Source organism: Cladophialophora carrionii (assembly GCF_000365165.1).
Source record: "Cladophialophora carrionii CBS 160.54 unplaced genomic scaffold supercont1.6, whole genome shotgun sequence".
Taxonomy (NCBI): Eukaryota; Fungi; Ascomycota; class Eurotiomycetes; order Chaetothyriales; family Herpotrichiellaceae; genus Cladophialophora; species Cladophialophora carrionii.
The window spans coordinates 480,789-507,680 of record NW_008481831.1 but is presented as its reverse complement, the minus strand read 5'-3'; the positions used below and the strand labels follow the sequence as shown (position 1 = coordinate 507,680).

The following is a 26,892-nucleotide window of genomic DNA, read 5'->3' as shown; positions in this document are numbered from 1 at the left end:
CGAAAACCCAAATTGCCGTTGTCGCCATGTATGTTGCAGGACCTGCGGCGTCGTCAACCGTTGTCTCCAGCCTCGTCCGGCTATATGCACGACCGTCGGAGTTAGGCTTGGCTCCTTTCTGACCTGCATACGGAGTACCATTACGAGGTACCGGGCATTTGGCCAGAGTACCTACCTACAGAATGACACGAGAGGATACCTAATTGGCGCGTCATTGGTTGGTCAAACATGACCTGCAGAGCGGTCCTATTCGCTGAAGGTTTTGATCTATGCAGGGTAATTACTGACTGCGACTTGCTGACGGGCAGTGGCCTCCGCCTGGTGTACCTATGAGACTTGTCTCGGCGCTACCCAATATCCAAAACACTACTATGCTACGGCGGAGAATGTTATGGCGTTACCGTGTATACTCCGTATTGTGGTATAATCGCCGTGTAGGTCTGATGAGACCGGATGGTATAAAGCTGTCACTTGACTCAGCGCTGGATGCTCTCACTAGCCGGTTACTGTCTACCTAGGTGCTTTCAGGGTGAACAATCTAGGACAGCGTCGGATAGCCATCCGCTAAGCACTATATTTTTGCGAGCGAGAAAGTCATGGCTTTGGGTTTCGAAACTACTGGTGATGAGGTGGTGGAGGCATTCAAGGATCGGGTTACTGGCAAGACGTGTACGAGTTTGCGAGTCAGTGAGGTCTACACGATGATACGAACGCTGACTACTCTTTCCTTCAGTCTTGATCACAGGTCCGACTCCGGGAGGCATAGGTGCTGAAACGGCCCTCAGCCTGGCAAAAGCGGACCCCAAGCGCCTAATACTAGCGGGTCGGTCGCAGCAGAAGATCCAGCCGCTCGTCGACCAAATCCACCAAGAGAAACCTCATGTCGAGGTCAGCTTCGTTCAGCTTGATTTGGCGAGTCTGAGTTCGGTGCGCAAGTCAATCGACGGGATCAAGTCTGTGCTAGCTGGTGATAAGATCGATGTGCTGATCTTGAACGCTGCGATCATGGCTTGTCCGTATGCTCTCACTGTGGATGGATTTGAGAGTCAGTTCGGAACAAATCACCTGGGCCATTTCTTGTTCGGAAACCTGCTCTTGAGAGAGGATCTGGTGCGCTCACGAATCGTGGTCGTCAGCAGCTCGGCATCGGAACGAAAAGCAGACTATGCTTTTGCGCCCCTGAAGGACATCTCCTACGAGCATGGCAAGGTGTATGATCCCATCCAGGCCTACACTTTTTCCAAGTCATGCAACAACCTGTATGCCCGTCGTCTCGCAAGGGTGCTGAAGCCCAAGGGCATCACTGTCTTTAGTCTGAACCCTGGAAGCATTATTACGAATCTCCAAGGTTACATGACTGAGGAGGTGAGGAATCTAGCGATCGAGTCGGCGACGAGGGAGAATCCAGAGTTCGAGATCCCTGTACGCAAGACGCTGCAGCAAGGGGCTTCCACTCAGCTTTGTGCCGCCTTGGATCCGAGTCTCGAGCCTGAGTCTGGAGCGTACCTTGATCACTGCCAGGTCAAGAAGCCGGCTGTCCACGATGGCCATGGAGCATTCGTCGACCAGGTCTGGGAATTGAGCGAACAGCTTGTGGGTGAGAGGTTCCAACTCTAGGCAGGCGGAGTGAGTAACACCATGGACACCGGTCGTAGGAGTATTCCGGTGCGGTGGACAATGAGATAGCTCCCTTGCTCTTGCTTGCTCATCGTAGAAGCTGCGGTGACTAGATGCACAAAACGGGAGCCATACCTCAACCACGAATTACCCGCCCGTTTGCACCATGGAGGGCTTCTGCAACGACTCAGTGACGTCGTGGTCGGCTGCTCGAGGAAGAATTCTCCCTCTTGTGTTGCCATGGCAGTGTCAAATGCATGGTCTTGCTGGTCTATGCAAGGCTACACTGGCAATGCGCCAATGATATATCTTCAGAAGGGGAGTGTGCAGCATGTCGAGTAACAGTTCAGGCGTTTGTGCTTCGTCTGCACGCCGCTTGAAAGGCGCGTGACTAGAACAACACCTTGCCAACTGCACATGTATCTGGAGGAGCCTGCTTCAGCGCATTGTCGCTTTACTAAGGAAGCCACAAGCAGGGATTATGGACTTGAACGGGAGTGAACGTAGAATATGCTCGAGGTGAGAGCAAAGTGAAAGCGCGAAGCTAATGACCCTCGGCGCGTTTGGTTGTCCTCGATTTTGCTTGGCAAAGGCCGGAATCGATGCCATCGCCTGGAGGCGGAAAGTCGCATAACCAGGCGGTATGTTTGCTTTGAAGAAATTGCCATGATTACTTGAGGTTTCAGTTGGACCGTGACGCATTCTTTGTGCCTGCCTGGAGGTTTGCAACGGGATACATCTCCTATATGAGACTTTCTGTACGCCTGGCATCTTGCTCGCTCCTCTCCTCTCCATCAGTCGTCCCTCTGGCGTTCCGTCCTCGGCTGTTCTCAAAATCGCTGGCGGCCACCCTTCGAATCCCGCAAGCCACTCCCACACGAGCATACGCCACAGTCATGAATTCGGCGAGACGGATAACAGACGAACTGGAAAAGCCCGATCTTGACGACCGATCATACCGAGTCATCGAGCTGTCGAACAAGCTTGAGGCGCTGCTCGTCCATGATGCTCAGACAGACAAAGCGAGTGCAAGTCTCAACGTCAATGTGGGGAATTTCTCGGACGAAGAGCACATGCCCGGCATGGCTCACGCCGTCGAGCATCTCCTCTTTATGGGCACAGAAAAGGTGCGCTACCTGGCCTCTCTTTGACGATTTTATGCTCTTGTGCTGACGGCGATGTAGTATCCGGTAGAAAACGAGTACAGCTCGTACCTTTCCTCAAATGCTGGTCACTCCAATGCCTACACGGCTGCCACTCAGACGAACTACTTCTTCGAATGCGCCGCCCAGCACGAATCAAATGAGAAGCTCACGAATGGGACCACTGAGGGCGGGGCGAATGGTACATCGGCAGGGCCTTTGTATGGGGCACTCGATCGGTTTGCGCAGTTCTTCGTCAAACCCCTCTTCCTCGAGAATACTCTCGACAGAGAGCTAAGAGCAGTGGACTCGGAGAACAAGAAAAACTTACAGAGTGACGGATGGAGACTGTCCCAGTTGGCAAAATCGCTGTCAAACCCTCGGCACCCATACCACCACTTCTCCACAGGGAACCTGCAGACACTGAGAGACGAGCCCGAAAAACGAGGTGTTAAGATTCGAGATGAGTTCATCCGGTTTTATGAGCGACACTATTCTGCGAACAGAATGAAACTTGTGGTCTTGGGCCGTGAGTCTCTGGACGAGCTTGAAAGCTGGGTGGTAGAACTCTTCTCTGAGGTCAAGAACCAGAATCTGTCTCAGAACCGATGGGATGGCATTGAGATGTTGACCAAAGACCAGCTTTCAACCGAGATTTATGCAAAACCCGTCATGGAGTCCCGGTCTCTGGAGATCAGCTTCCCTTGGCAGGATGAGGAGGACATGTTCGAAACTCAGCCAGCGAGATACATCAGTCACTTGATTGGCCACGAGGGTCCCGGTAGTATTCTTGCATATCTCAAGGAACGGGGTCTGGCTCAGACTCTGTCAGCCGGTTACCATCCTGTCTGTCCAGGATCGGCCTTCTTCGAGATTGAGGTTGGCCTGACACCTGATGGGCTCAAAAACTACCATGAGATCGTCAAGATCGTCTTCAAGTACATCGGAATGATGAAGGCAAATCCTCCCGTCGAGTGGATGCACCAAGAAATGAAGAACATGGCCGAGGTCGATTTCAAATTCCGCCAGAAATCCCCTGCCAGTCGATTCACGAGTGCCACCAGCAGTGTCATGCAGAAGGAAGGATTGCCCCGCAGTTGGCTTTTAAGCAGCACCAGCAAGTTCAGGAAATTCGACGCCCAAGCCATCGTGCAAGCCATGCAATATCTTCGAGAGGACAACTTTAGACTGATGCTTGTCGCACAAGATTATCCAGGTAATTGGGACCAGAAGGAGCGATGGTACGGCACAGAGTACAAGGTTGAAAGGGTGCCTGCAGACGTCTTGTCTGAGGTGCGAAGAGCCTTGTCCAACCAAGAGTCTGAGAGGATTCCAGAGTTGCATCTTCCGCACAAGAATGAATTCATCCCTACCAATCTGGATGTGGAGAAGACCGAAGTCAAGGAACCTGCAAAAGCACCCAAATTGCTTCGGAATGATGACAAGCTTCGCCTGTGGTGGAAGAAGGACGATACTTTCTGGGTGCCAAAGGCGAACCTGAACATAAAAGTGCGGAACGCCGTCACATATGCAAATCCTGCAAACTATGTGAAGACGAACCTGTTCATCAGTCTGGTCAAAGACGCGCTTTCAAGCTACTCATATGACGCTGAAATATCGGGACTGGCATACGGGATTGGGGCAAACATGCTCGGCTTTGACATAAGCGTGCATGGGTACAATGACAAGATGGCAGTCTTGTTGGAGAAGATTCTGACCACGGTAAGATCGCTTGAGATCAGATCAGACCGTTTCGACATTATCAAGGAGCGGACCGCGAGGAAGTACAAGAACTGGGCATACCAGCAACCATACTACCAAATCGGGGATTACACCAGATGGCTATTGAATGAGAGGTCGTGGATGAATGATACCTACGCCAAGGAACTTCCACACATCACCGTTGAAGATCTTCGAGTGTTTGTCTCAGAGTTGCTGCAACAGGCACATATCGAGGTGCTGGCACATGGCAATCTGTACAAGGAGGAAGTCAAGAAGATTGGTAACCTGATCGAATCGACCCTCAAACCGCGAGCACTGCCTCCGTCCGAGTGGCTATTGCGGAGAAACGTCATCGTGCCAGAAGGAAGCAATTTCATCTACAAGCACAAATTGGGCGACCCGGCCAATGTCAACCACGCAATCGAGTATTACTTGGACGTCGGGCATGTCATGGACCTCGATCTCCGGGCGAAACTGCAACTCTTCGGCCAAATGACCGACGAACCCGCTTTTGACCAGCTGCGAACCAAGGAGCAGCTTGGTTATGTCGTGTGGAGTGGGGTGCGACCCGCGGCCGTGACCATGGGCTATCGAGTTCTCATACAGAGCGACCGAGAACCGGACTACCTGGAATCACGCATCAATGCCTTTTTGCTCAAGTTCCGATCGGATCTTGAGACGACCTCAGACGAAGAATTCGAGGGTCATAAGCGCAGTCTTATTAACAAGAGATTGGAAAAGCTTAAGAATCTTGACTTTGAGACCAACCGTCTGTGGGCCTACATCAGCGGCGAGTACCTCAATTTCTACCAGGTCGATCGGGATGTTGGCGTCATCCGCCAGCTCACGAAAGACGATATCAAACAGTTCTACGAGCAATACATTGACCCAGAGTCGTCGAAGCGAAGAAAGGTATCGATCCATCTAGAGGCCCAAGCTTCGAGCGAAGTGCCTGAAGTCTCGCCAACACAACAGAAGGAACAGTTCGTGGGCCTCTTGGGACAAGTTCTTGGTTCCTTAGGCGTCGACGTGGACGAAGCACGGCTGGAACATCAGTTGGAAAACATCGAATTGACCAACCAGCCACAGCTTTTGGAAGCGACCAAGCAATACATCGGTACATCTATTCCAGAGTCAAAGACCGAAGAGGTTCTGGGTCAGCTAAAGGAAGCGGTCCCTCAGATACAGATGGCTCTGAAGATCAAGACCGCTGAGTCGCCCAAGGATCCCAACGAAATGGCGGCCAAGTTGCCACCTCCCGTGATCATAAACGACGCCGCGAAATGGCGAGCTGGCTTGGAGGTAACGAGAGGCCCTGTCCCTGTAGAAGATGTGCAGGACTTCGAAGATGTCGAGTCCAAGCTCTAAAGCCGGGACTCTGTCATCGAGGCTGGAGAAGGTCTGGAAACGCCATAATGAGAAAGAGGTCATGGCTCTCTCTGGCAGTGCATCGCAGCGACGGCGTTGTTGGCAAAAGTCTTAATGTGTCTGTACAGTAGACCTTAGATTTTGCAAGACGACTCTGCTAATAAGACATCAAATCCTGGCGCCAGATGTGTACCTCATAGTTCTCATGCATGTTGCAAGCCGCCGTCTGTTCCAAATGGGTTGTGTGCTCTTCGTGCTGCGAGTGTGACGCGAAGATCGCGGGCACCATCGACCATCGCGTGTGATCATTTGCAGCAAACAATCACTGGCATTCCAAGCTCGCTGGCTACCGTAGGACTACCACCAACATTGCCCTTGGAGTGACATCCAGCGACTTTGCTACTTCACGATCCGAGCGCAGCTGGCTGGACGTCTTTACAATGTCGACACTCACGACGACGACCCTGAACTCGTCTTTCCCGTACGACTGACTTGCCTCTTATCCTACAATGCTGCTGCCCATCTAACAACATGCAAGGCCTATCCTCCCAGCTCCGTTCACAGCCAACCAACCGCCAACCATCCGACTGTACCCGCTCTCGAACTACACGTTTGGGACCAAAGAGACGCAGCCGGAGGAAGACCCGTCGGTCGTGGCGAGGTTGAAGAGGCTCGAGGAGCACTACGACAATTATGGCATGCGGCGGACGTGCGAGGGCATCTTGGTCTGTCATGAACATAACCACCCGCACGTGCTCATGCTGCAGATCGCCAATGCCTTTTTCAAGCTGTATGTTTTGTTTTCTTGCTGCACTGCGTCGCCCCTTCAGTGATCAAGCCAGGGCAAAAACTGACGGGGACGGGGTGTTTGGGGACAGACCGGGCGACTATCTCCCTCATGATGCGGACGAGATCGAAGGATTTAAACAGCGCCTGAACGAAAGGCTGGCACCTACGAACCCTAAAGAAGGAGACACCGAGTGGGAAGTTGGCGATTGTCTGGCTCAATGGTACGTTTACTACAATGTCCCTTCACATATGAAACTACAACATCATGTGCTAACACGCAGGGCTACATAGGTGGCGTCCTAACCACGAAACATTCCTCTACCCTTTCCTCCCCGCCCACGTCTCCAGGCCCAAGGAACTCAAGAAGCTGTACCTCATCCACCTCCCGCCCAACAAAGTGCTTTCGGTTCCCAAGAATATGAAACTGTTGGCCGTGCCCTTGTTCGAGCTGTACGATAACACCGCACGCTATGGGCCGCAGCTGAGTGCCATCCCACATTATCTCTCGAGGTATCGGTTCGAGTATGTCGATGAAGAGGGCAAAGTCGCGAGTGTTATGCCGGGAGCTGGGCAATTACCGGGGCCGGATGCGAAGGATGCGAAGGATGCGAAGGTAGGCGTCACGGTGTTGGCGGACGGGGATAAGGAGGTGACAATGGAGGGTACACATACAAATGGACACTGAGGGCTCGAGTGCCCCGTGGTCGTGAGATCTTCAGTGGTCCTCCCGACAGAGGATTGCAATGGGAAGCAAGGTTGTCCTGTCCCCGACCGAGTCGACGCAGTCGCGATAAAGAACAAAAAGAGTCGCCGCGTCTGCCACGCGCAGTCAGGCTAACACACTTTGAGGGAATTCGTGATGCCATCAATAGATCGCAATCGGAATTATGGTGTCTCAGAACGAGCCGGCGCAGTCGGCCATGATGGATGAAAGGAGACCAGCCACTGCCACCACGCGGTCAGCCTAACAAACTTTGAGGTTTGTAGCAATGCCATCATTGGATTGCAATCGGAAAGCATGTGTGCTGTGTTTGTGTTCCTCGGAACTGCTCTCGAGTGCTGTCAGCACAATACCTGGGAGCCCCCAGGAGGAATCTCAAAGGTGCCGGAGAATAGCAATGGGTCAGAGAGGTTGATAGATACGTACCAAAGGTGTAAGAAGTGTTGCTCATATGGAGGCACACTCAGCTTCGCCTCTTCTCGCATTGAAGAGGTTCCTGACAACTGTTGCACGGCATCGACGTGATGACAAATGTAGGTTGTTTGAAGGGCGCCCGGCCTCCCCCCCAAAAAGCAGTAGCCGTATGTCCACATATACCGCTTGTCGTTGTTGGTGTTTGTGAGATGACTGATTTAGGGAGCCCCGACCTGCAACCCAGGACCGAAGCCCTAGGTATATCCACATATATCCAGGTGTCGAGTCAAGTTACTCGATTTGTAACCTTCCGCGTCCTCGAAACTTCCTTCGCCCATTCTGCCATATCGTATGGCATTGCATTACTCCAGTTCGTACATCGTCTTCTTGTTGCAGCAACACCTTGGGATATGGACACCACTTGCAGTTGCTGATGGAGAGGGCGAAAAGCGGACTATTCAGAAAGCCAGCCCGGCCACATGGAATCTTGCAGGTCAAAGAAGTCATGGAGCGACTGACAAGCCAGATGGATAGTTTTCCTGATGCGTCCGAGTATGCCGCTGCTACCAGAAGAAACGTACTGGTGGGCCATTCGCGGCTGTCCCTGTCTTCCAAGGTACAGTATTCAACTTCTCGGTTCGCGACAAAACTAATTCTTTCAATTCGTTGCCCCACAGGTTCTGGAGTCCATTTCACATCGTGGCTTTCGGAAGCACTTCATTACCGAAGCCAAGTAGCCGTGATCCGCGCTGTCTTGCTCTTGTCCAGTATTCGAATTCTCAACGTCTCCATCAAGAAGGCCATATTAGTACACTATGTTGTTCTGAAACACGTCAGTGGTGAATGCTAGGCAATGGACCGGGTCAACTCAGTCACAGCTATCGTCATGTCTCATGCCTCAGTACTATAGTTGACAAACGCGACTAAGCGAAGATAGGAAGTAGCGAAGAAACAGGTCAGCTGGGTTATTGCTGTGGTAGTCCTAGTTCGGCTCCCCCAGTGTAGAAACAAGAGGACGAAGATTAGTCTGTCCCTGACTGCGAAATTCTTGACGCGACTATCCGAAGGTGGAATTTGGCAAAGAAGCAGGTCAATTTGTTCGGGGTTGTTTTATACTCACGGCGTCTAAAACACGAAACGACAGGCCTCGAGCGACGGCAAAGAAGGTCAATTTGTTCATGCTTGATGTATTCTTGCTCACCATGTTGCACATCAGTACTGGACATCACAAGGACGAGATCATCCGCTTGTTCAGGGCCAAGGGCATGTCCTGGCGTAAGGTGGCCGAGAAGCTGGAGCCGCAGTATTCGACAACCCACGACTTCCTCAACAAAGTGGGCCATCACGTGACCTTCACTCACTGGCAGAATCCCCAACTCCAAGAGGACACCGAAGGCGCAGCCTCCTCCATTTCCAGTGCTCGATCTGTCTCCAATCTGATTTTGCTTTCCCTTCCTTTATCGCACGACCACACCCTCTCAACCGCCACCATGAATTTCATGAATCCTCAAGTGTACGTATTGCGCGTCCGACGTCGACATGGGCCCGTGACTGACTCTTTGCAGCACCAACTTGGTGATCATCCTTGGGATGATGCAAGTGTCGAAGCGCATACCGTTCGATGATCCTCAGGTTCTCACCGGCGTCCGCATTCTCTATGTTGTGTCGAATCTGCTCATCTTCGGGCTTTACTACTACATCGGCATGAAGATCAAAGCGAAGAGAGGTATGCAGCTCAATGGACATCAGCATGGAAAGCACTGGACTAATCCTAGCACAAAGATTTGACCACACTGAAATATGTCGAACCTGCGCCGGTGGGCTCTGGCGAAGAACCCAAGCTCGTCACCACCACGATTCAAGAGTACGACCAGAACCAACTCACGGCAGCCTACAAAGCCCAGCTGATGGGCGTCGGAATGATGGCTTTCATGCATATCTATCTGAAGTACACGAATCCGCTCCTGATCCAGTCCATAATTCCCGTCAAGGGTGCTTTCGAGAGCAACTTGGTCAAGGTTCACATCTTCGGCAAGCCTGCGGTGGGAGAGCTCAAGCGACCGTGGAAGGCGTCAGGCGGCATGATGGGTATGGGCCAAGGCGAGACAAAGAGCGACAAGGCCAGCATCGAGGCTGCTGAGCGCGCCGGTCGAGGGGGAGCGAAGGAGGAATAGGCGGCGCCGAATGGAATTTTGCTCCAGGGCTGCGACTGTGGGTACTAGATACATTTCCAGGCTCCGTTGGAAACGATAGACGCAATGGCGCAAATTTTGCTCCCACTGATCAGCTGGCTTTATGCGCTGGTTTTGTGCTCATGAACAAGTAACTTATCCCCTTGCTTAACACCTTCCCATACCAAATGGCCACAATTGGGCTTGGCTGCTCGTGTGATGCAACACCCGACCAAAAAACAGCGCGGAAGATCGATAATCCGTCCCATGTGCCGACCTTCCAGAGAGGCGAACACCGGCGATTGGATGGTGCCAGTCGGATGGTGCCTTGCTGCTTTTTCTCAACAAGACAAGCTATCTGGCGTGTGGTAATCAAGGTATTGTTGAGTCATGTCTGCACGTCAGGGAGCCCGGCTGTCGTATTCGGGGATGCTTAGTATGTGTTGGGCAGAGTCCTGAGCAGGGGCAAGATGAAGTACAAAGAATCGGAAGCCGTCCTCCGTGCGAGTGAGGTCGACTTCAAACACCATTCATCCAAGTCATCGCCAGGATTCGCCCCGCAAAGCAAACCCGCCGTTCGATTCTCGTGCCGGCGACCATAGCATCAGATCGAGGTAGGTTATCGCAGTCATTTTCGCATCGCCGGAGCTTTGACTGGAGACCGAATCACAGCTGTCGTCGGCCAAGCAGGGGTCCGTCATTTGAGAGGACCGCTGCCGCTGCCCCTCAACGTCAACAAGCCCCACCATTGTTCACCTGTCACTCACTCACCAGTTGTTTCATAGGAATCTCAAAAAGCTCTGATCCTCCTCATCACACCACGATCTCGTCCGTCATTCGAGTGTAGCCTTACTCCTTCTGACAACTCCTAATCCGGCCATCCGAACACTTACCTGAGTCTCATGTAAGTTGCACGCACCCCTCTTCTTCAATGCTCTCATCTGCACATGTCGGTCTATAAAAGCTTTGCGTGAAAGATCTTTCAGCAACTGACCGGAAGCTCTCTCTCACACGGCCACCAGCTCGACAACAACATGCCTACTCTCGTCGGTATCAACGGTTTCGGCCGCATTGGCAGAATTGTAAGTGGCAGCTAGCATTGTCGCCGTGCTTTGTAGCTAACTGTCCTCCAGGTCTTCAGAAATGCGTAAGTGCCTGCGTTCGGTGACACCCTGACCGGACTCCGAAAAGCTTCTCCTTGCTAACGCAGCTTTTCAGCGTCGAGCACGAGGACGTCCACGTCGTCGCCGTCAACGATCCCTTCATTGAGCCCAAGTACGCGGTACGTCACACTCGTCGTCCTCCACGAAGCTCGAACTCGATATTGACAGCGAACAGGCGTACATGCTCAAGTATGACAGCACGCACGGCATTTTCAAGGGCACAATCGAGGTCAAGGAGGACGCCCTGATCGTCAACGGCAAGGAGGTCAAGTTCTACATGAAGAGAGATCCTGCTGAGATCCCCTGGTCCGACACCGGTGCGTACTACATCGTTGAGTCGACCGGTGTCTTCACAACCACAGAGAAGGCTTCCGCCCACTTGAAAGGTGGTGCGAAGAAGGTCGTCATCTCTGCTCCTTCAGCGGATGCTCCCATGTTTGTCATGGGTGTCAACAACGAATCCTACAAGTCCGACATCCCAGTTATCTCCAATGCCTCTTGCACCACCAACTGCCTTGCACCTCTGGCCAAGGTCATCAACGACAAGTTCGGCATGAAGGAGGGTCTAATGACCACCATCCACTCTTACACCGCTACCCAGAAGACCGTCGACGGCCCTTCGGGCAAGGACTGGCGAGGCGGTCGTGCTGCTGCTCAGAACATCATCCCCAGCAGCACTGGCGCAGCCAAGGCCGTGGGCAAGGTCATCCCAACTCTTAACGGCAAGCTCACTGGCATGTCCATGCGTGTGCCCACCTCCAATGTGTCGGTCGTCGATCTCACTTGCGTACTCGAGAAGCCTGCCAGCTACGAAGACATCAAGCAGGCAATCAAGGACGCTGCCGCCGGTCCTCTCAAGGGTATGTTGAACAACCTCGGTGAGCACGTTCTCTCACGACACGAGACTGACGAGGCGCAGGTATCTTGGCATATTCCGAGGACGAGCTGGTCTCTAGTGACTTGAACGGTGACCTCCACTCCTCCATTTTTGATGCCAAGGCCGGTATCGCCCTCAACGACCATTTCGTCAAGCTTGTTTCCTGGTATGACAACGAGTGGGGTTATTCTCGACGTGTCATCGACCTTTTGGGTGAGTGCCATATCCGATCGGAAGAACTCGGGATGTGCAAAATACTGACATTGAAATCTAGCCTACATCGCAAAGGTGGATGCCGGAAGCGCTTAGGATAGGGCTTCTGTAGACTCTAGGGCCCCTCAAGCCTCCGAGAAATTCTTGCCGAACGAGGTTTCCGAATTTGAGGTCCAAGTCGATTGAAGGGAGAGGACCACCGGAGAAAAGAGCCCAAAGTGGGACATAGACCAAGCCTCAGTTGACGATTGCTTAGCTTTGAAGTACTTATCCGTATCCTCTCTATGAGCTAGTCCACTTCAGAAACCACAAACATATGGTCGATATCGAGACCGTCGGGCTCACTGTCGCTTGATAAATAGACATGATTCACGTGATTTCAGCCTCATCACGACGTCACATGATGTGGCCCTGGCTTCTTGGCGTCTCCTGTGTTGGAGGCTTGCCAAACGCTTGAAGTTCATGCATGAACTGCTGCACGAGCATTCAGCAGCAATCTGATACACCACCGTCATCAAGCCAGAGTCACGCGAAAATAGCCACTAAGGACAGATAAACCCTGTGTACTCAACATCGAGGCCTGCTAAAGCTACCGCGCCGAAAAGCATTCCCTAACCTCAGCGGCGATCGAGGGTGAGTGGTAGCTAATGCACGCGACTACTTCCACGAAGGACTAAGCTTCTATCCCATTCGAATGCGTGCAGTATGGTGATGTGAACTGACATTTTGCAGTAGTGGAGGGATAAGCAGACAACCTTTCGTCTCAAACGGCACCACATACTCCAACTTCGCGGGCGGTTCTAGGGCGTTATCTTCACCATGTGTCCGTGTTGACCCAGCGCATTGTTGCTTCTTTAGCCCGAACAGAAACCTTGTTTTGAAATGGCTCCCAAACCTCCGTCACCTCCGGGGGTTTTGCCTCAAGCTGCTAATGGACCGCGCTTTGCGAACCCGATCACTCAGCTACCAGAACAGGCACTGCTCTCCGAGGACATATCTATGCGAGAAACACCAGACATGTCAGGCGACATCAACAGTCGCCTACGGATAGAGTCTCCATCGGACGATACATCGGAGGATAGTCTCATGTCGGATTCAGACTCAGAGCCAGACGAGACACTCCCTAAGTCTCAGCGTGGATTGCCGATCTCTAGGCTTCCCACCGGCCTGTGCTATGATGACCGTATGCGGTATCATGCTGAAGTAGCAGCCACCAGTGCCGAGAATGTGCATCCCGAAGACCCTCGGCGAATCTATTACATCTTCAAGGAACTCTGTGAGGCTGGGCTGGTCGACGATAAGGATTATCCACCTATGGTAGAGCAGCCGCTGAAGCGGATCGACGCCCGAGAGGCGACGAAGGAGGAGATTCTTCTGATCCATGACGAAGAAGAGCATTATAATTTCGTCAGGTCAACAGCAGGTAGGTGCTCTTTATGCTTGTGAACGTGCGGCGGATAACGAGGATACTAACCACTCGCGGCGCTTGCCATAGCTATGTCGAACGCGGAACTCATCGACCTTTCAGAGAGCGCTGAGCAGGATTCCATCTATTTCAACCAGCTCTCCTTTTTTTCTGGGAAATTATCCGCTGGCGCAGCTATCGAGACTTGCAAGGCTGTTCTGGATCGGAAGGTCAAGAACGCAATCGCCGTGATAAGACCACCCGGTCACCATGCTGAACCTTTGAAACCAATGGGCTTCTGCCTCTTCAACAACGTGTGCATCGCTTCGAAAGCCTGCCAAATAGATGCGAGACTCGGTCAAGAGTGCAGGAAGATCCTTATTGTGGACTGGTAGGTTGTTCGACACTCAGAGTTATATACGTGTGACTAACTCCGCGTGCTTCAGGGACGTACACCACGGTCGGTCCTAGTGCGCGTCGTCGTTGGGAACCTCTCAGACTGACGTGCGGCAGGAAACGGCGGCCAACGAGCCTTCTACAATGATCCAAACATCCTCTACATCTCCATCCACGTCCATATGAATGGTCAATTCTACCCATCTGGCCCTGAAGGCGACATGTACCACTGTGGGGAGGGTCCGGGCTTGGGCAAGTAAGTCGGCATCCCGGGCTGGAGGTGAGTTCCTTCTTCGTACGGATACTAATCCATCGCTCTCAGAAATGTCAACATACCCTGGCCCTCGAAAGGCATGGGAGACGGCGACTACATGTACGCCTTCCAGTCCGTCGTCATGCCTATCGCAGTGGAGTTCGACCCAGATTTCGTAATCGTTGCAGCGGGCTTCGATGCCGCCGCTGGAGACGAACTGGGTGGTTGTTTCGTCACGCCGCCCTGCTACGCTCACATGACGCACATGCTCATGTCCCTTGCTGGAGGGAAAATCGCCGTCTGCCTTGAAGGAGGATACAACTTTGGCGCCATTTCGAAGTCCGCCCTCGCAGTCACGCGGACATTGATGGGGGAACCGCCCGATCGCTTGCAGGCCACGGCCGCCACATCGAGTGCAATTGACACTATATCCAAAGTTCGAAACGTCCAGTCCAAGTACTGGCGGAGCATTTATCCCAAAGAACCCGTGGCAGGCATCTTCGGCGGAGAGAGGTTGCATGGTAAGAAATTAAACAAAGCACAGGCTTGAAACAAGTTGCCCAAGACGAAGACTGACGGGTCACGAAGATATCATTCGGCGGTACCAGGCGATGCACCTCTATGACAAGTACAAGTTGACCCAGTTGCATATCTTCCGGGACACGATTTCCAGGTCCTTTGATCAGCAGGTTTTGGCCACGTAAGATCCTCCAGCCACGCGTTGCATATCGATCCGTTGCATTGCTCCAACTAGTTGGAACTCGGGGACTAGGGAGCGTAAGGACCGTTCCGTGCTAATTGTATTCCAGGCCGAACTATGAAACCAAGAAAGCACTGATAGTCATCTTCCATGACTCGTAAGTTCCACACAGGACGGTCGCTCCCATTCCCCAGGGCGCGCTGACAAGGCTATACGCACAGGCCTGATCTCCTTGCCACGAATACTGGGATCTCTACGCAACAGAAACCACATGATACATGGCTGGTAAGTTCTCCCCTTACATTCCTCATTCACTTCCACTCCGAGCATACTCGGTCCTCAGGTTCAGATCCCCCATGCCCGTCTACCTCGCTACCTGCCTGCCTGCCTACCAAAGCTCACACACCTGCGTCATAAGGTTGACGGCACACAGTCGTACATCCACTGGGCGACGTCGCAAAACCACGGTGTCATCGACGTCAACATCCCCGAATTCATCACCGTCCCCGCGCCCGCCCCTGCCGCAACCTCCTCCTTGGACCAACCAGGCGTCAAACCCGAGTACGCTGCCGCACCGCTGGACCCTGCATCCACCAGCATGGGCATCACCACCACGAGCGCGACGGCGACCGCGACCGCCCAGCACCCATACAGCACGTCGATCGAGTACGCGTCCGGGACCAGCGACCTCGCGCGGCGCGAAGGGGAAAAACTCGCCTTGTACCTCTGGGAGAACTACATCGAGCCGTACGCGTTCCCGCACGGCGTCTTCCTCGTGGGCGCGGGCAACGCCTTCCACGCCGTGGCCAAGCTCATCTCGGACAACGACAACGTGTACCCGGCGCTGCTGGGCGTCGTGGCCTTCAGCGCCACGCAGCCGATCCGGCCCGTCACGTCCGGGACGAACCACTGGGTGACGAGCTGGTACCGGGAGAACAGCCTCGTGTTTGTGAGCGAGAAGCACAGCCTGTGGAAGAAGGAGAAGGAAGGCGGCAAGGTCTTCTCCAAGCGCTACGGGAAGCTGGTCAAGAGTCCCGGCGAGGTGTTGAATGGCATGATGCTCCTGCATCGCGACGAGGTCCTGAGGTGGATGACCGAGCGGATCAACCAGAGGAAGGAGGCCATGGGGAGCAGTGAAGAAGAAGAAGAAGATGATGATGATGATGACGATGACGATAATGATGGTGAACAGGAGGATGGCCAGGACGACGGCGACGTGGATGGCACAAAGGCTGGCGCTGGTGGGGGAGTGGATGCGGATGGAGATGCGAGTGCAGCCAAGAATGGTCAGGCCAGTGATGCCGATACCATTGATGATCCGGCGGTCAAGGGGGAGAGTGGGATCGGTGCTGCGGCGTCCTCACCACCTGCTGGGGCTCGATTGTCGAGAGGCGATGTGGTCATGACGACGGAGCAGTGATGGATTTCTCGGTCTGGTCGACTGGCTAGCTGCGTTTCTGCTGCCGGCGAATCTACTTTCTCGTATCTACCTGTTCTTACGCAAGCACGGTGGGTAGGGGCATTTCAATGAGAGAGTGTGCCATGAGCGGTTAACGCGCTGGCAGATGGAGTCTGAAATGATTTCATTCCAGCATGGTGGTAGAACTATGCCGGCAAGGTCAAGAGTCATCCTGCTGTACGCAGCACGCCGCAAGCTCATCTGTCTGTGCCTTGTCTCTATTTCGGCGTCTGGTTGCGCAAATCTCCATGCTCACTCATGCTTTTCTTCTCATTTGGACTAACCACGTCGAGGTACGGCGTGTCTCTTGCTGGTGTTCCTTGGTGTCTTGGTCCTCATCTTCAAGCCATGTTTCCTGGCTCGCCGTCGCTGCGTGCCTCCTCCCTTCAGGTCAGGCTCTCGGACACTCGTGCTGATTGCCGGCGTTTCTCATGTTCCTTGCTCCTGTAGACTTCGGATCCGCGTGCCGTAAGTCTAATAGTTGAATAGTGGGCACACGGTGTCATTCTTGCGATGTCCAGCTTTATGGCACCTGAAGCATCTCCCCTCGTTCATGAATTGCTGGCGCATTTCATCCGAAAGCCGAGGCAAATGGCGGTACTTCTCGGGGGAAATGGGAGCGTTTGTGCTTCTTGCTGAATGACGATGGTGCCGGCGGTGTCCAATCTGATTTGTGTTTCCGTCTTTGGGCGTGATCGGCATCGGACTCTGTCCCAGCGACCACGGCGGATTCAACGGCTGCATTCGCGCGTTTTTTAGACACCTCCTTGGTGGTATCTCTTGGCTCGCCGTGGACGAGGTTCTCCTCCGGCAGCACGTCAGTTGTGGTATCATCAACTGCGTTGAGGTTGTCGTCGGTAGAAATGGCCGCAGTGTTGGCGACGACGTCGGACTCAGGGCGCGGACGGTTGGCTGCTCTCGCCGAGGTGACCCGTTGCAGCCAGTTCTGGAACTCGTCGTCTGTGATGTTGGTCATCACATTGAAAAATGTCTCTGACTCAAGGTACACCAGCGGCAACGTTTCGTCTCGTCTCCGTTCCCAAAACGCCTGACGAGCTTCGAGCTGGGTGACTGCCCCCTTCAAATCAGCGATTAACGCATCAGATTCCTCGATCTGCTTGGCTCTGTGCTCTATCTCTTCATTGTAGTGTTCTAGAAGGCGTTGTTTCTGGAGCTCTGATTCTTGCAACCGAGTCATCTCCTTCTTTATCTCCTTGGCGGACGCTTCAATATCATTGGCCTTCTCTTGGGTCTCATTCTGGAGTCCTCTAAGTTCTCTATCTTCTTCAATGGCGCTAGACAAACGGGCTTGCGCCTCCTCGAGTTTGTTCTTGGTGTCGGCAAGGCCTCTCGAAATCGTATTCAGTCAAAAGAGGGATTTGGATATAGCACACTTGTGCTTCTGGTGATCAACATGTCCACCATACCGCGGCCTCTACGCAGTCGCCGGCAGAGGGAGTTGTACTCCTGTCAATCCCCTTGTAGCGCTGGATATCGTTCTGAGACCAAAGTGCTGTGATGGTAGTTCACATCTTTGTACCTTTTCGAATAAATTGTGACGTCTCTGCCGCTATCTCGTTGCAGTAATTCTAGGTCTTGAAGGGCGCTTCCTTCCTTCATCACATCGTAGCGCAGGACTTTGATCACTTGCTCAAGCTCAGTCCCCTGAAGTAAAAGAGCCAGTGACAGTCGAAGTCAGTCCCGTCAAGTCGAGACATGGAGCTGCTTGTGATGCCGTTGACTATGATCAATCAGCTCTCAAATTCACTGAAGTCACCGTGCACGGCCATCACATGACTTCACTCCCGAGGGAAAAAATCCATGTTAATATGTGTGTTTCGCCAAATTTCTCCCAACAATCAAGATGGAGAACATCTGGCCGCTGGCCTAAACCTGTTGGCCGACAAATCTCGTATGGACAGTACAAACTGTCAGCCTACAAATCTCGTACGGGACAGGTTAGGGCCGCGGTTCTGAGCGCGGAAAAAACCACTCAGAAGAGCAAGGTTTTCCCTTACCTTCAACCCACGACCGAGCTTCGATAAGCAAAAGACGAAAAGGAAAGTGGCTTAAGGGCAAAGTTTTTGGCATTTTTGTTCGATCCGAAGCTGCAAAAAGTCGGCGTTTCGTTTTTGTCGCACTGGGATTTGAATCTGCCTGAGTCGCCTACCGGCAAGGGCTGGTTTGGGAGCGGAGCAGTGAAGTCGACTTTCAGCGGCGGTGAAGCAACATATTGAAAAGAGCATCCATCAACCGACAACAACACCAGCACTATTCTTCGCTGGGACTCATCATGTTGACTGGAGTGATGCGACAAGTTACGCATTAGCATTTCCATCAGAAACTCACACTGGAAAGGGAACATTTTGGAGGCGAGCAGTGAGCGGTTCTCAACTCGTGCCTGAAACTTCTGTACCTATATACGAGACACTGATGGGCCAACGTAGCTTGACGGCACTCGCCCCTGCCGTTGCTCAAAGAACTCTCGGGGACTGGGAAAGAAGGAACCGGAGTTGGAAGAGAAATGGAAAGAGAGAAGCGGAATGTCGCTGAATGAACATTTGATCGCCCTCTCGGAAAATCAGTTGCTCCGGATGCATAGCTCGACGTCAATGATCCACCCCACCGAGAGCTTGTTGCTACTGCGAAACACATCACCAAACTACGCACTCCCTGCCACCAAGCTCTCCGAACCCTGCAGCAAGCATCCTTTCCAACCAGCACATACACATAGGACTCCTCGCCCATCATCTTTGTCACTGTAACGGGCCAGCTTGGCTGTCCGAAACTCGTTGTGTAGCTCGACGTGCCTTTGTCAAATGTCACTCAATCGCAATCGCCCATACCAGTCGTCCATCTCGAGCTTGTGACTCAGCCGCAAATATGCAAGAAAGCAAGCCGGGAGTTGCTCGGCCACGTCGACCGTCCCCGCAAAATATCAACTTCTGTAGCGGCCTCATTCTCTCGAACATCCTATGAAGCGGCTACAAGTCAGCGGTGGAACATGTCCAATATCAAGAACATCGAACATGCAAAGTGAGGACACTCATCAGAACACTCTGGACTAAAGTCATCAAAGTCCACAAGTTTGTGGCATTCAGCAGAAATATATACCACCATAAGAGCATGACGGTAGCAGAAGAGGAGTTCACCTTACTTCTTTTTGCTGTTCAACTAACGACAGAAGAATCGCTTCAAGCAACAGTCGTTGCAATGATATCGCTGGCCTAGGTGTGCCATGTAAGTCAGCATTGCCCCCGAACAATCAAAGTGAAGGAGAATGAACAAAAGGGGTGAGCTTCGTCAGATAAGTACAAGCGTATATTGTCATGTGAGCAGGGCACCGAGAGGATCACCGCACATCGAAGGAGGGAAATTTATCCATCATGAACCTCGTGTGTCGGATCAGGTAGGTGTTGGGACAAACAACTTACTAGGGCCGATTGTGTTTCTGAATTCCTTCTCTAGGGACTTGTGGCGCGATTCTGTCTCGAACTGTTGAAGAATAGTTGTTGGCAGTGAAGCCTGCATGGGCTGCGTGCATGAATTCGACTTTGTCCTAATATCGCCAAGCCCAACACGCCGACCGTTGGTTATTGCCCATCGTGCGAGGTAGCATGATGCCCTCATTTCGCGTTGGCGTGCTGCGGTACTGACTGTTGGACGTTCACATGCCGCTTTGATGGGGATTCTGTCGGCCGTAGCCAGTCTGAACTGGCGGCGCCATTCTCATCGGTGGCGGAGCGGACTCGGCCTGCTGGGAGGAAAAAAGCGGTCGTGGTGGTGTGTACATGGGCGCTCTTCAACAGCACCACGATTTCCAACTCTTGACATGCAATGTTCAACTAGTGATGAGATCCTCGGTGCTTGGGAACTCAAGAGCTTTGTAAACTGCATCCGGTCGGCGACAGGCGCAAGCGTGCTGGGGTCGAATATTACCTCTGCTTGTGCGAACGCCAAGGTTTTGACGAGTATGGTTGGGGATAGGTGGTTGGTTCAACTGGTGATGAGGTCCTCGGTGGTCGAAGATCCAAGCGCATGGTGAACTGCACCAGTTCAAGACAGGAGCAAATGTGCTTGGGGTTGGTCAAGAGCGACTTCTGCACAGGCAGATACGTTGGTGATGTGATGGAGTATCACTGGGGTTCGGTGGCTTCGTGGGCTGAAGCCGGAAGTTTCTATCCTGCTCAAGTCTCATTGTCTACTCTCGAGATAGTGGGCATCGGGTACCTCTTACCGCTCCACCTGCAACGGGTGAAAACCTTCAGGCATCTCAAGAGATGGCCTCGACGGCACAGGATATTCATGTGCTGGAAGCTAGCTCAGAGTCAGCTTTGGCCAGGGGAAGACTCAATTCTGGGATCGAAGCGCCGCTTGCTGTCGAGGCAACGAGTGCAGTGCTCTTGCTCATACCTTTGAGAATACTCCTTTGTCCGATCATGGGAATCTATGGACCTTGCTGCAGAGTTGGGGGTTCAAAATGCTCGTATTGGTTGATGGTGTTTGAGGTTGAGATCATCGAAAGGTCAGACAGCGAGAAGGACACGCCTGGGAGAGACTGAAGAGCAAAATCTTATCGTGGGCGCAACGACATCACAACGACATCAGCCGAGACCTGTGTATGTGTGTGTGTGTGCGGCTGGAGAGCGGCTTGAATAGAGCACAAGCCGCAACCCTCAAGACGTGGACATGCGGGCGCGGTGTTGGACTTCTACTTTGTCTTCAGCCGGTCTCACAGCTTCTCCCGTTCTCAACGACTCGCCAGACTGTTGACACAGACGTCCGATCCTTTGTCAAGCTACCACGATACTACGACTTGTACAATCGTAAGGCCTTACTGACAACTCGTTCAACTGGGTCACTGACAGCCAAACAGACACCATGGATAACCGTAAGCTGGAGAAAGGCACCGTCAAGACTGAGCCACCAATGTGGATGTTCAAGGCGGTCGCGGTCCGCGATTTCTATCAAGGCCGCCAGCGACAAAGAGACGGGTGGCCCTGGCACAGCTATAGCAGAGGCGAGATCTTCTATGTCATCGCCCAGGATGGAGACTGCTGGCTGGCCCTCAATGAAGATGACCCAAAGATGAAGAGGGCGTGTATCTGGAGCAAGAACTTTGTTCGTTTGGCATAGCGACCCGGCCTGTTTTCGTGTCCTTTCGGGCCTGTTGCTGCAGAGGACGTCTGCGACATGGAGCACATGGATCTCAACAAACTGCGATGTTACCGACTGCAACGACGCCCACGCCCTCGCCATCACCTGCTCCATCATCGTCGCCGCTGGCGAGGCTATTCAGTTCAGGAGATGAATCCTCACGTGATGAGATGGATGAACTTCGGATGCTTCAGACACTTCGAGCAGGGATGTCATCAAATCTCAAGAGGCTATGTATCATGCGTCGAAAGTACAAGGGAGACGCGGCAAGAGGTGCCTGAATCATGGGGTGATGTCCGATGCACGGGTGGCCCGTAGCAAATGAAAGATGGCGCTGCCGCTCGGGTTCGCTTTCGTTTTCCATTCAAACAGCACATAGTCGACGCCACGATAAGCCGTTGGTGTTTCGGCTCTATGGGCCACACGCCTAGTAGCTTGATCTTGTACAATGCGAGCAGTCTCCTGTATTCCTCGAAGTCTCGAGGGTCTCGATACCACGTCTCTCTTCCCGCCCTCGTGCCCGACTACAAATCTCACAAGAGCAAATCCTTAGCTTGTTTCCTTACGACGTTCCTGGCAGCGACATCTGACCTACGATCCAGCACACGATGATGCTCCTTCATGTTCTATTCTCGGCCAGTTTCCTCGTTGGTCAAGCAACAGCGACGTGCTATTTCCCAGATGGCAATATTTCCCCTGCAGACACGCCTTGCGACGCGGAGGCAGGCGATTCATTCTGCTGCTACGACAAGCAAGCATGTCTGTCCAACAAAATCTGTCTCACTGGGACCGTCGATGGAGTTGATCAATATGCCCGAGGGACTTGCACGGACCAGGCTTGGTTATCAGGCGCTTGTCCCAATTTTTGCCTCGATCAAGAGGCACTCGGGAACGTCATGTACAGCTGCAACGTCACAGGAGTGGACGAGTATTGCTGCAATAACGGCTGCTCATGCGATCCAAGCGCAGGGGGAGAGGTCGTGAGCTTCACAGGGACTCCTTATACGATCAGCGTCATCGGAGTCACCAGCACCTATGCGGATCCCAGCGCGACTGGCCCATCGTCCGCTAGCAGTACTTCAGACTTTTCTGCGTCATCTTCATCGCTTTCACCTTCCCCTTCTTCGTTGTCTCTAAACACCTCCTCGTCTGCCCCGTCGACATTCGGCACTGCTGCCCCCGTAGCAAGCTCTTCGATACCGCAGACCGCAAATCCAGCCACTAGCTCGTCAAGCCCCGGTGTGGCTTCTACAACCAGCGGGAGCAGCTCCAACGGTGTGGCGATCGGTGTGGGCGTTGGTGTCGGTGTAGGCATCGGAATCCTGCTCCTAGGCATGGGGGTATTCATTCTGTACCGTCAACGGGTCAGAGCCAGAAAAACTGAGGGAACACACGCGGACAGGGCAGCCTTCAACTCTTCAGAGAAACCAGACGGACCCCCAATGGCGGGCAATCCAGGAGAGTATATCCCGAAAGAGCCATTTACCGCATCGCATAATGCCGGCGAACTCAGTTCAGCTGGTCACGACTACAACGAGCTCGGGGCCGACGGTGCGCAGACAGAGCTTTCAGCTCGGAAGTCTGATATTGCAGAGCTCCCCGGTCAATAAGCCCTGCGTGGTTGGGGTTGGTATGGCTCACTTGGAAATAGGTTGAGAAGAGAACATCCATGACAGTTGCAGGTGTGATCCCACAAGCAAGACTGTGGGCGTGTATGCTCTCACTTCGGACACCAGCCTAACATGAACAGAAGGCACGACAAATAGAAAATCCTGATACAGACCGCATACATTTCCCGCTCCCGGTCGCTGCTATGCCGCCTCAAGATGCCGAACAGCGTAGGATGAACCTAAAGCTATGCCTGGACGGGAAGTGTGACAGGTACTCCTGCTAGTGGTATCTTCACATTCCTCCACGAATCCTTCATGCTCAATGAGGGTAGGGGAGATGGAGCATGACAAGCAGTCCCAAGAGGCAATCCTAGCAGTGGACTCGAGGAACGTCTCCTTTGCAGGTACATTAACGATGCCATGGTGTGGGTGTCTCGCAGCTACTAGTCCTTGTCATGTGCTTCCTTGTCGATGCCCTTCACCATCCGAAATCGTGATCTCGCTCAAGACCCAACTGCTTGACAGAGTACTGGAACTTCCGCCCAGCCCCAGCATACTGACGCACTGTGCTGGAAGAGTTTGGCTAAGCAACCGTCACACGACTCGCGCATAAGATAACAGGAACGTGTGAAGCTAAGCTTTGTCACGTCTGCCTCATCATGCCAACCCAATATCCTCGTCTTAGGGTGACAAGTTGAATTGCCACGCACGGAGTAACTCTCGACGTCGTGGTACCGCATTCGGCGGACTCGGATTGCTCTACAAAGAAACGAGCGATTAGCCAGTTCTTGGAGCTGGAACGCCAAAGCCCGCGCGACGCCAGTCATTACGACTGTGGTTGTGGCTGAACTTTTCCACTCTCCACCAAGGCATTGATTGCTCCCTTGTGAGCAGTGTTGTCTTGGTTCTCTCCCTCGGGTTCGATTGGCATGTCATAACTCGCGATTGGGCTGCTCTCTCAAAACGATCGACACGGAGGCGGTGGTTCGAAGTAGCTTCCAATTCTCAAGGGCCCTCCTAACATGTTACAGCTGTTGCTCGGTAGGGACATCCAAGCCGACACCTACGTTGAATATGAGGACGTGCATTGCTGCTCATCGGACCATATCAGCAACCTACTATGGCATCCTCCCAGGAACAAGTAGGAGTTCACATACATACCAGGTAGGATGGCAAAATAGTTGATGTATGCTTCATGAGCATAGATGTCCCTGGCCACCGAATCAATCTCGTCCTTGCAGAAAGTCCTGATGAAATCAAAGAGCGTTGAAAAGGTCCGGTTCCCGGCTTGTGCAAGTCTTGCACATCCACCATTGGATGTTCATGAAGTATTCTTCTGACGACTGTGCTTGGAAGCACCTTTAGGGAGATTCCAATGCCATTCTCCGTTGTGGCAACGCTATCCGACGTGGAGTGCCGTTGAAAATGACAGAGGCAGTGTCGATGAAGAAGACCCGAATGAACGTCCTATGCAAACCTCAGTCAAAAGGTCGACAGCGATGAGCGTAATAGTTACTGGATCATCTCTTCCGCCCTCGATGGACTCGCACCAGTCGAAACCGGCGTGCGAAACGAAATGCTAGTCTCGATAGACTGCCCTGGACATGTCCATCTCGTAACATGTCCGCCCACCGTGCCGGCCCTTGTTTGTGTTCTGTGAACAAGGAGAAGTGAACGACTTACCCCAGTCACAGCGGCAAGGAATTGTCGCCTCAGTTTGCGTTTGCTCTCATTCGCCCCAGTCCGGTTCTGGTATATGCAGATAATATAAGCAGCTGGAACCGTCTGGATACTCGTCCTCTAATCGACCGCTGAACTCAGCACATGGACTTTATCCAGCTCCCTGGAAGCCCATTGCTCCACTGCATCGGCCCAGAGGTCCGAAGCACTCCTCTTAGTGGGTTCAATTGAATGGCATGCTCCGAAGATAGACATTGCTGCCAGCAGCAAGCTCGAAGCACGCAGCCCGTCAAATATTGGCCTTTGAGATGTATGTCAATTTCGAAGAATTGCCACATCTTTCAGCACAGCTCCAAACGTGCGCCGCGCCGGCGACGAGGAAAAGAATTCGAGACATGATAACTCTGTTGAGGCCAGGAAAGGTCCAGCGACAACCCACCTCCCTCAGAGTTTGCTTGCTTTTCCACGGCCAACGGCTATCTCATACACTTTTTGCTGCCAACAGACCATTCTCTGCCGGAGGCATCCAATATGGCCCGGCTCAGGTGCTCCAAGTCCCCGGACCAAACACCCAGACCACAAGGGAAATCATGATCAACGTGGTATAATCAAGTTCGGGTCGCACAAGGATCGTTTCAAGGACAGCCCGCGCGGACGCATCAACGCCATTGCGTCCTCAAGCGAACACGGTAAGGAGGAAGCGTGCGGGCTCTGCGTCCAAACCAAAAGCCCGGAAAGACCACGCCGGCACTGAGCTCCAGCACCGGGAGACGCTGCCGGTCGCAACCTGTGATGGTGTCTTCCTGTTCGGCATTCCACGTGTCGTGAGCACGGTTGGGAGGATACAGACATTTATCACTCCGTGTCTCGCAGAGGTCTGGCACGGCATTTTCTGAATTACACCGCTGTTTCTGGGCTCGGCATCGACAGCAAGCTTGATTCCTCACTGCCACGGCCCTCTTGGGAGCAAGATTGACACAGTCTCGGCGGTGCTCATGTTGGTCGACGACGCCGCGAGGCAATGCTGGGGAAAAATAGTACGTATTTAGCTCTAATGGATCAAATTGCCGGGACGTACAGCGTTGATGACTACGCGCAGATGAGGTTGAATGAGAAGGTCAAGAGTTCAGTGGAAGATCGCCAGCGAAGAACACCGTGTGGTTGAGCGCGAAAGTGAGTATCACCGTATGATGAGAAGCGATGAACAACAAGGCACAATGTCAGGATGGCAGCGAGTACTACCGTGTGGTGGAAGTGTGGCAGTAAGGTACTACGAACGCGAACAAAGCATCACAGACAGTTGAACCCTGAATGGTCAGTCTATATTCCTATCTCTTCAATTGTCATCGTCTAAGCCGTAATCTTCCTCCATCGGTCCCTCGCTTACTCCCTTCTAGGCACATAATGTCGGCCGGACAGGATGAGTCACCGCAATTGACACTGACATTATCTCTGGCGTACAGTATGAGTAAAGCAAGGGAGTCATCTCGGCACCCATTCGTTACTCGTCAGCCTTGTGTCGACAGTGCTCAATACTGACAGGCGGGTTCGTCCAGTCACTTTACAGTTGCGGTATGTACTTCATCTTCTTACTTATCTAGCTAGCTAGCCCCTGTCTTTAGTTGTCCTTGTACTTACTCTGTAGGCGATGATCTCGAAATGATGAATTGCTCACGAGCCAGCTAGCTAACCAAGCCAGCCAATAAGCCAACCAGGGAACCAGACAGCCTGGAACCCAATAGCATACCTAATTATCGCTCGACACATCTATCTTTTAATCCATCCGTGTGGACCCGCGAGTAGATGCACCTATGGACCTGTGAATCTGTGCCATGATGAACTTGCGTGAGGACGGTACAGTACTTACCCCTCCCGCACCCCGTCTACGGACTGGTTCTCAGCCAGCAGAATAGCATGGTTCAATTGGACTCGACTGAAGAACCCAAGGAAGCAATGCCAAGGAAGCAATGCCACAGAGGCAATGCCACGGAAAGGCTCAACTTCTTCAAGCAGTGAAGGGCAAGTTACTATCTAC

At 52.9% G+C, this 26,892-nt stretch overlaps 8 protein-coding genes across 8 annotated transcripts; 7 read left to right on the top strand and 1 right to left on the bottom strand.

Moving 5' to 3' along the window:
- Positions 1 to 596: 596 nt before the first annotated feature.
- G647_07137 (uncharacterized protein) lies at positions 597 to 1,617 on the top strand (the record flags this gene model as incomplete). Its single annotated transcript, XM_008731454.1, has 2 exons — positions 597 to 669; positions 734 to 1,617. 2 exons carry the CDS (start codon positions 597 to 599, stop codon positions 1,615 to 1,617), a joined length of 957 nt encoding a protein of 318 aa, XP_008729676.1.
- Positions 1,618 to 2,513: 896 nt separating this feature from the next.
- On the top strand, positions 2,514 to 5,849 carry G647_07136 (uncharacterized protein; the record flags this gene model as incomplete). The annotated part of the gene is made up of 2 exons (XM_008731453.1): positions 2,514 to 2,744; positions 2,802 to 5,849. 2 exons carry the CDS (start codon positions 2,514 to 2,516, stop codon positions 5,847 to 5,849), a joined length of 3,279 nt encoding a protein of 1,092 aa, XP_008729675.1.
- A 440-nt stretch (positions 5,850 to 6,289) lies between these two features.
- Positions 6,290 to 7,323, top strand: G647_07135 (uncharacterized protein; the record flags this gene model as incomplete). The annotated part of the gene is made up of 4 exons (XM_008731452.1): positions 6,290 to 6,330; positions 6,388 to 6,639; positions 6,728 to 6,859; positions 6,930 to 7,323. The coding sequence occupies 4 exons, from the start codon at positions 6,290 to 6,292 to the stop codon at positions 7,321 to 7,323; spliced, it is 819 nt and encodes a 272-aa protein (XP_008729674.1).
- A 1,652-nt stretch (positions 7,324 to 8,975) lies between these two features.
- Positions 8,976 to 9,947, top strand: G647_07134 (uncharacterized protein; the record flags this gene model as incomplete). Its single annotated transcript, XM_008731451.1, has 3 exons — positions 8,976 to 9,286; positions 9,339 to 9,499; positions 9,556 to 9,947. 3 exons carry the CDS (start codon positions 8,976 to 8,978, stop codon positions 9,945 to 9,947), a joined length of 864 nt encoding a protein of 287 aa, XP_008729673.1.
- Positions 9,948 to 10,978: 1,031 nt separating this feature from the next.
- Positions 10,979 to 12,293, top strand: G647_07133 (glyceraldehyde-3-phosphate dehydrogenase; the record flags this gene model as incomplete). Its single annotated transcript, XM_008731450.1, has 6 exons — positions 10,979 to 11,026; positions 11,078 to 11,091; positions 11,136 to 11,226; positions 11,283 to 11,967; positions 12,027 to 12,197; positions 12,259 to 12,293. 6 exons carry the CDS (start codon positions 10,979 to 10,981, stop codon positions 12,291 to 12,293), a joined length of 1,044 nt encoding a protein of 347 aa, XP_008729672.1.
- Positions 12,294 to 13,079: 786 nt separating this feature from the next.
- Positions 13,080 to 16,371, top strand: G647_07132 (uncharacterized protein; the record flags this gene model as incomplete). The annotated part of the gene is made up of 9 exons (XM_008731449.1): positions 13,080 to 13,620; positions 13,693 to 13,993; positions 14,049 to 14,062; positions 14,116 to 14,254; positions 14,321 to 14,772; positions 14,840 to 14,951; positions 15,061 to 15,108; positions 15,173 to 15,236; positions 15,295 to 16,371. The coding sequence occupies 9 exons, from the start codon at positions 13,080 to 13,082 to the stop codon at positions 16,369 to 16,371; spliced, it is 2,748 nt and encodes a 915-aa protein (XP_008729671.1).
- A 610-nt stretch (positions 16,372 to 16,981) lies between these two features.
- G647_07131 (uncharacterized protein) lies at positions 16,982 to 17,608 on the bottom strand (the record flags this gene model as incomplete). Its single annotated transcript, XM_008731448.1, has 1 exon — positions 16,982 to 17,608. One exon carries the CDS (start codon positions 17,606 to 17,608, stop codon positions 16,982 to 16,984), a length of 627 nt encoding a protein of 208 aa, XP_008729670.1.
- A 4,855-nt stretch (positions 17,609 to 22,463) lies between these two features.
- G647_07130 (uncharacterized protein) lies at positions 22,464 to 22,641 on the top strand (the record flags this gene model as incomplete). Its single annotated transcript, XM_008731447.1, has 1 exon — positions 22,464 to 22,641. A coding segment is annotated over one exon (177 nt), but the record flags the coding sequence as incomplete, so codon positions are not given.
- Positions 22,642 to 26,892: the final 4,251 nt, after the last annotated feature.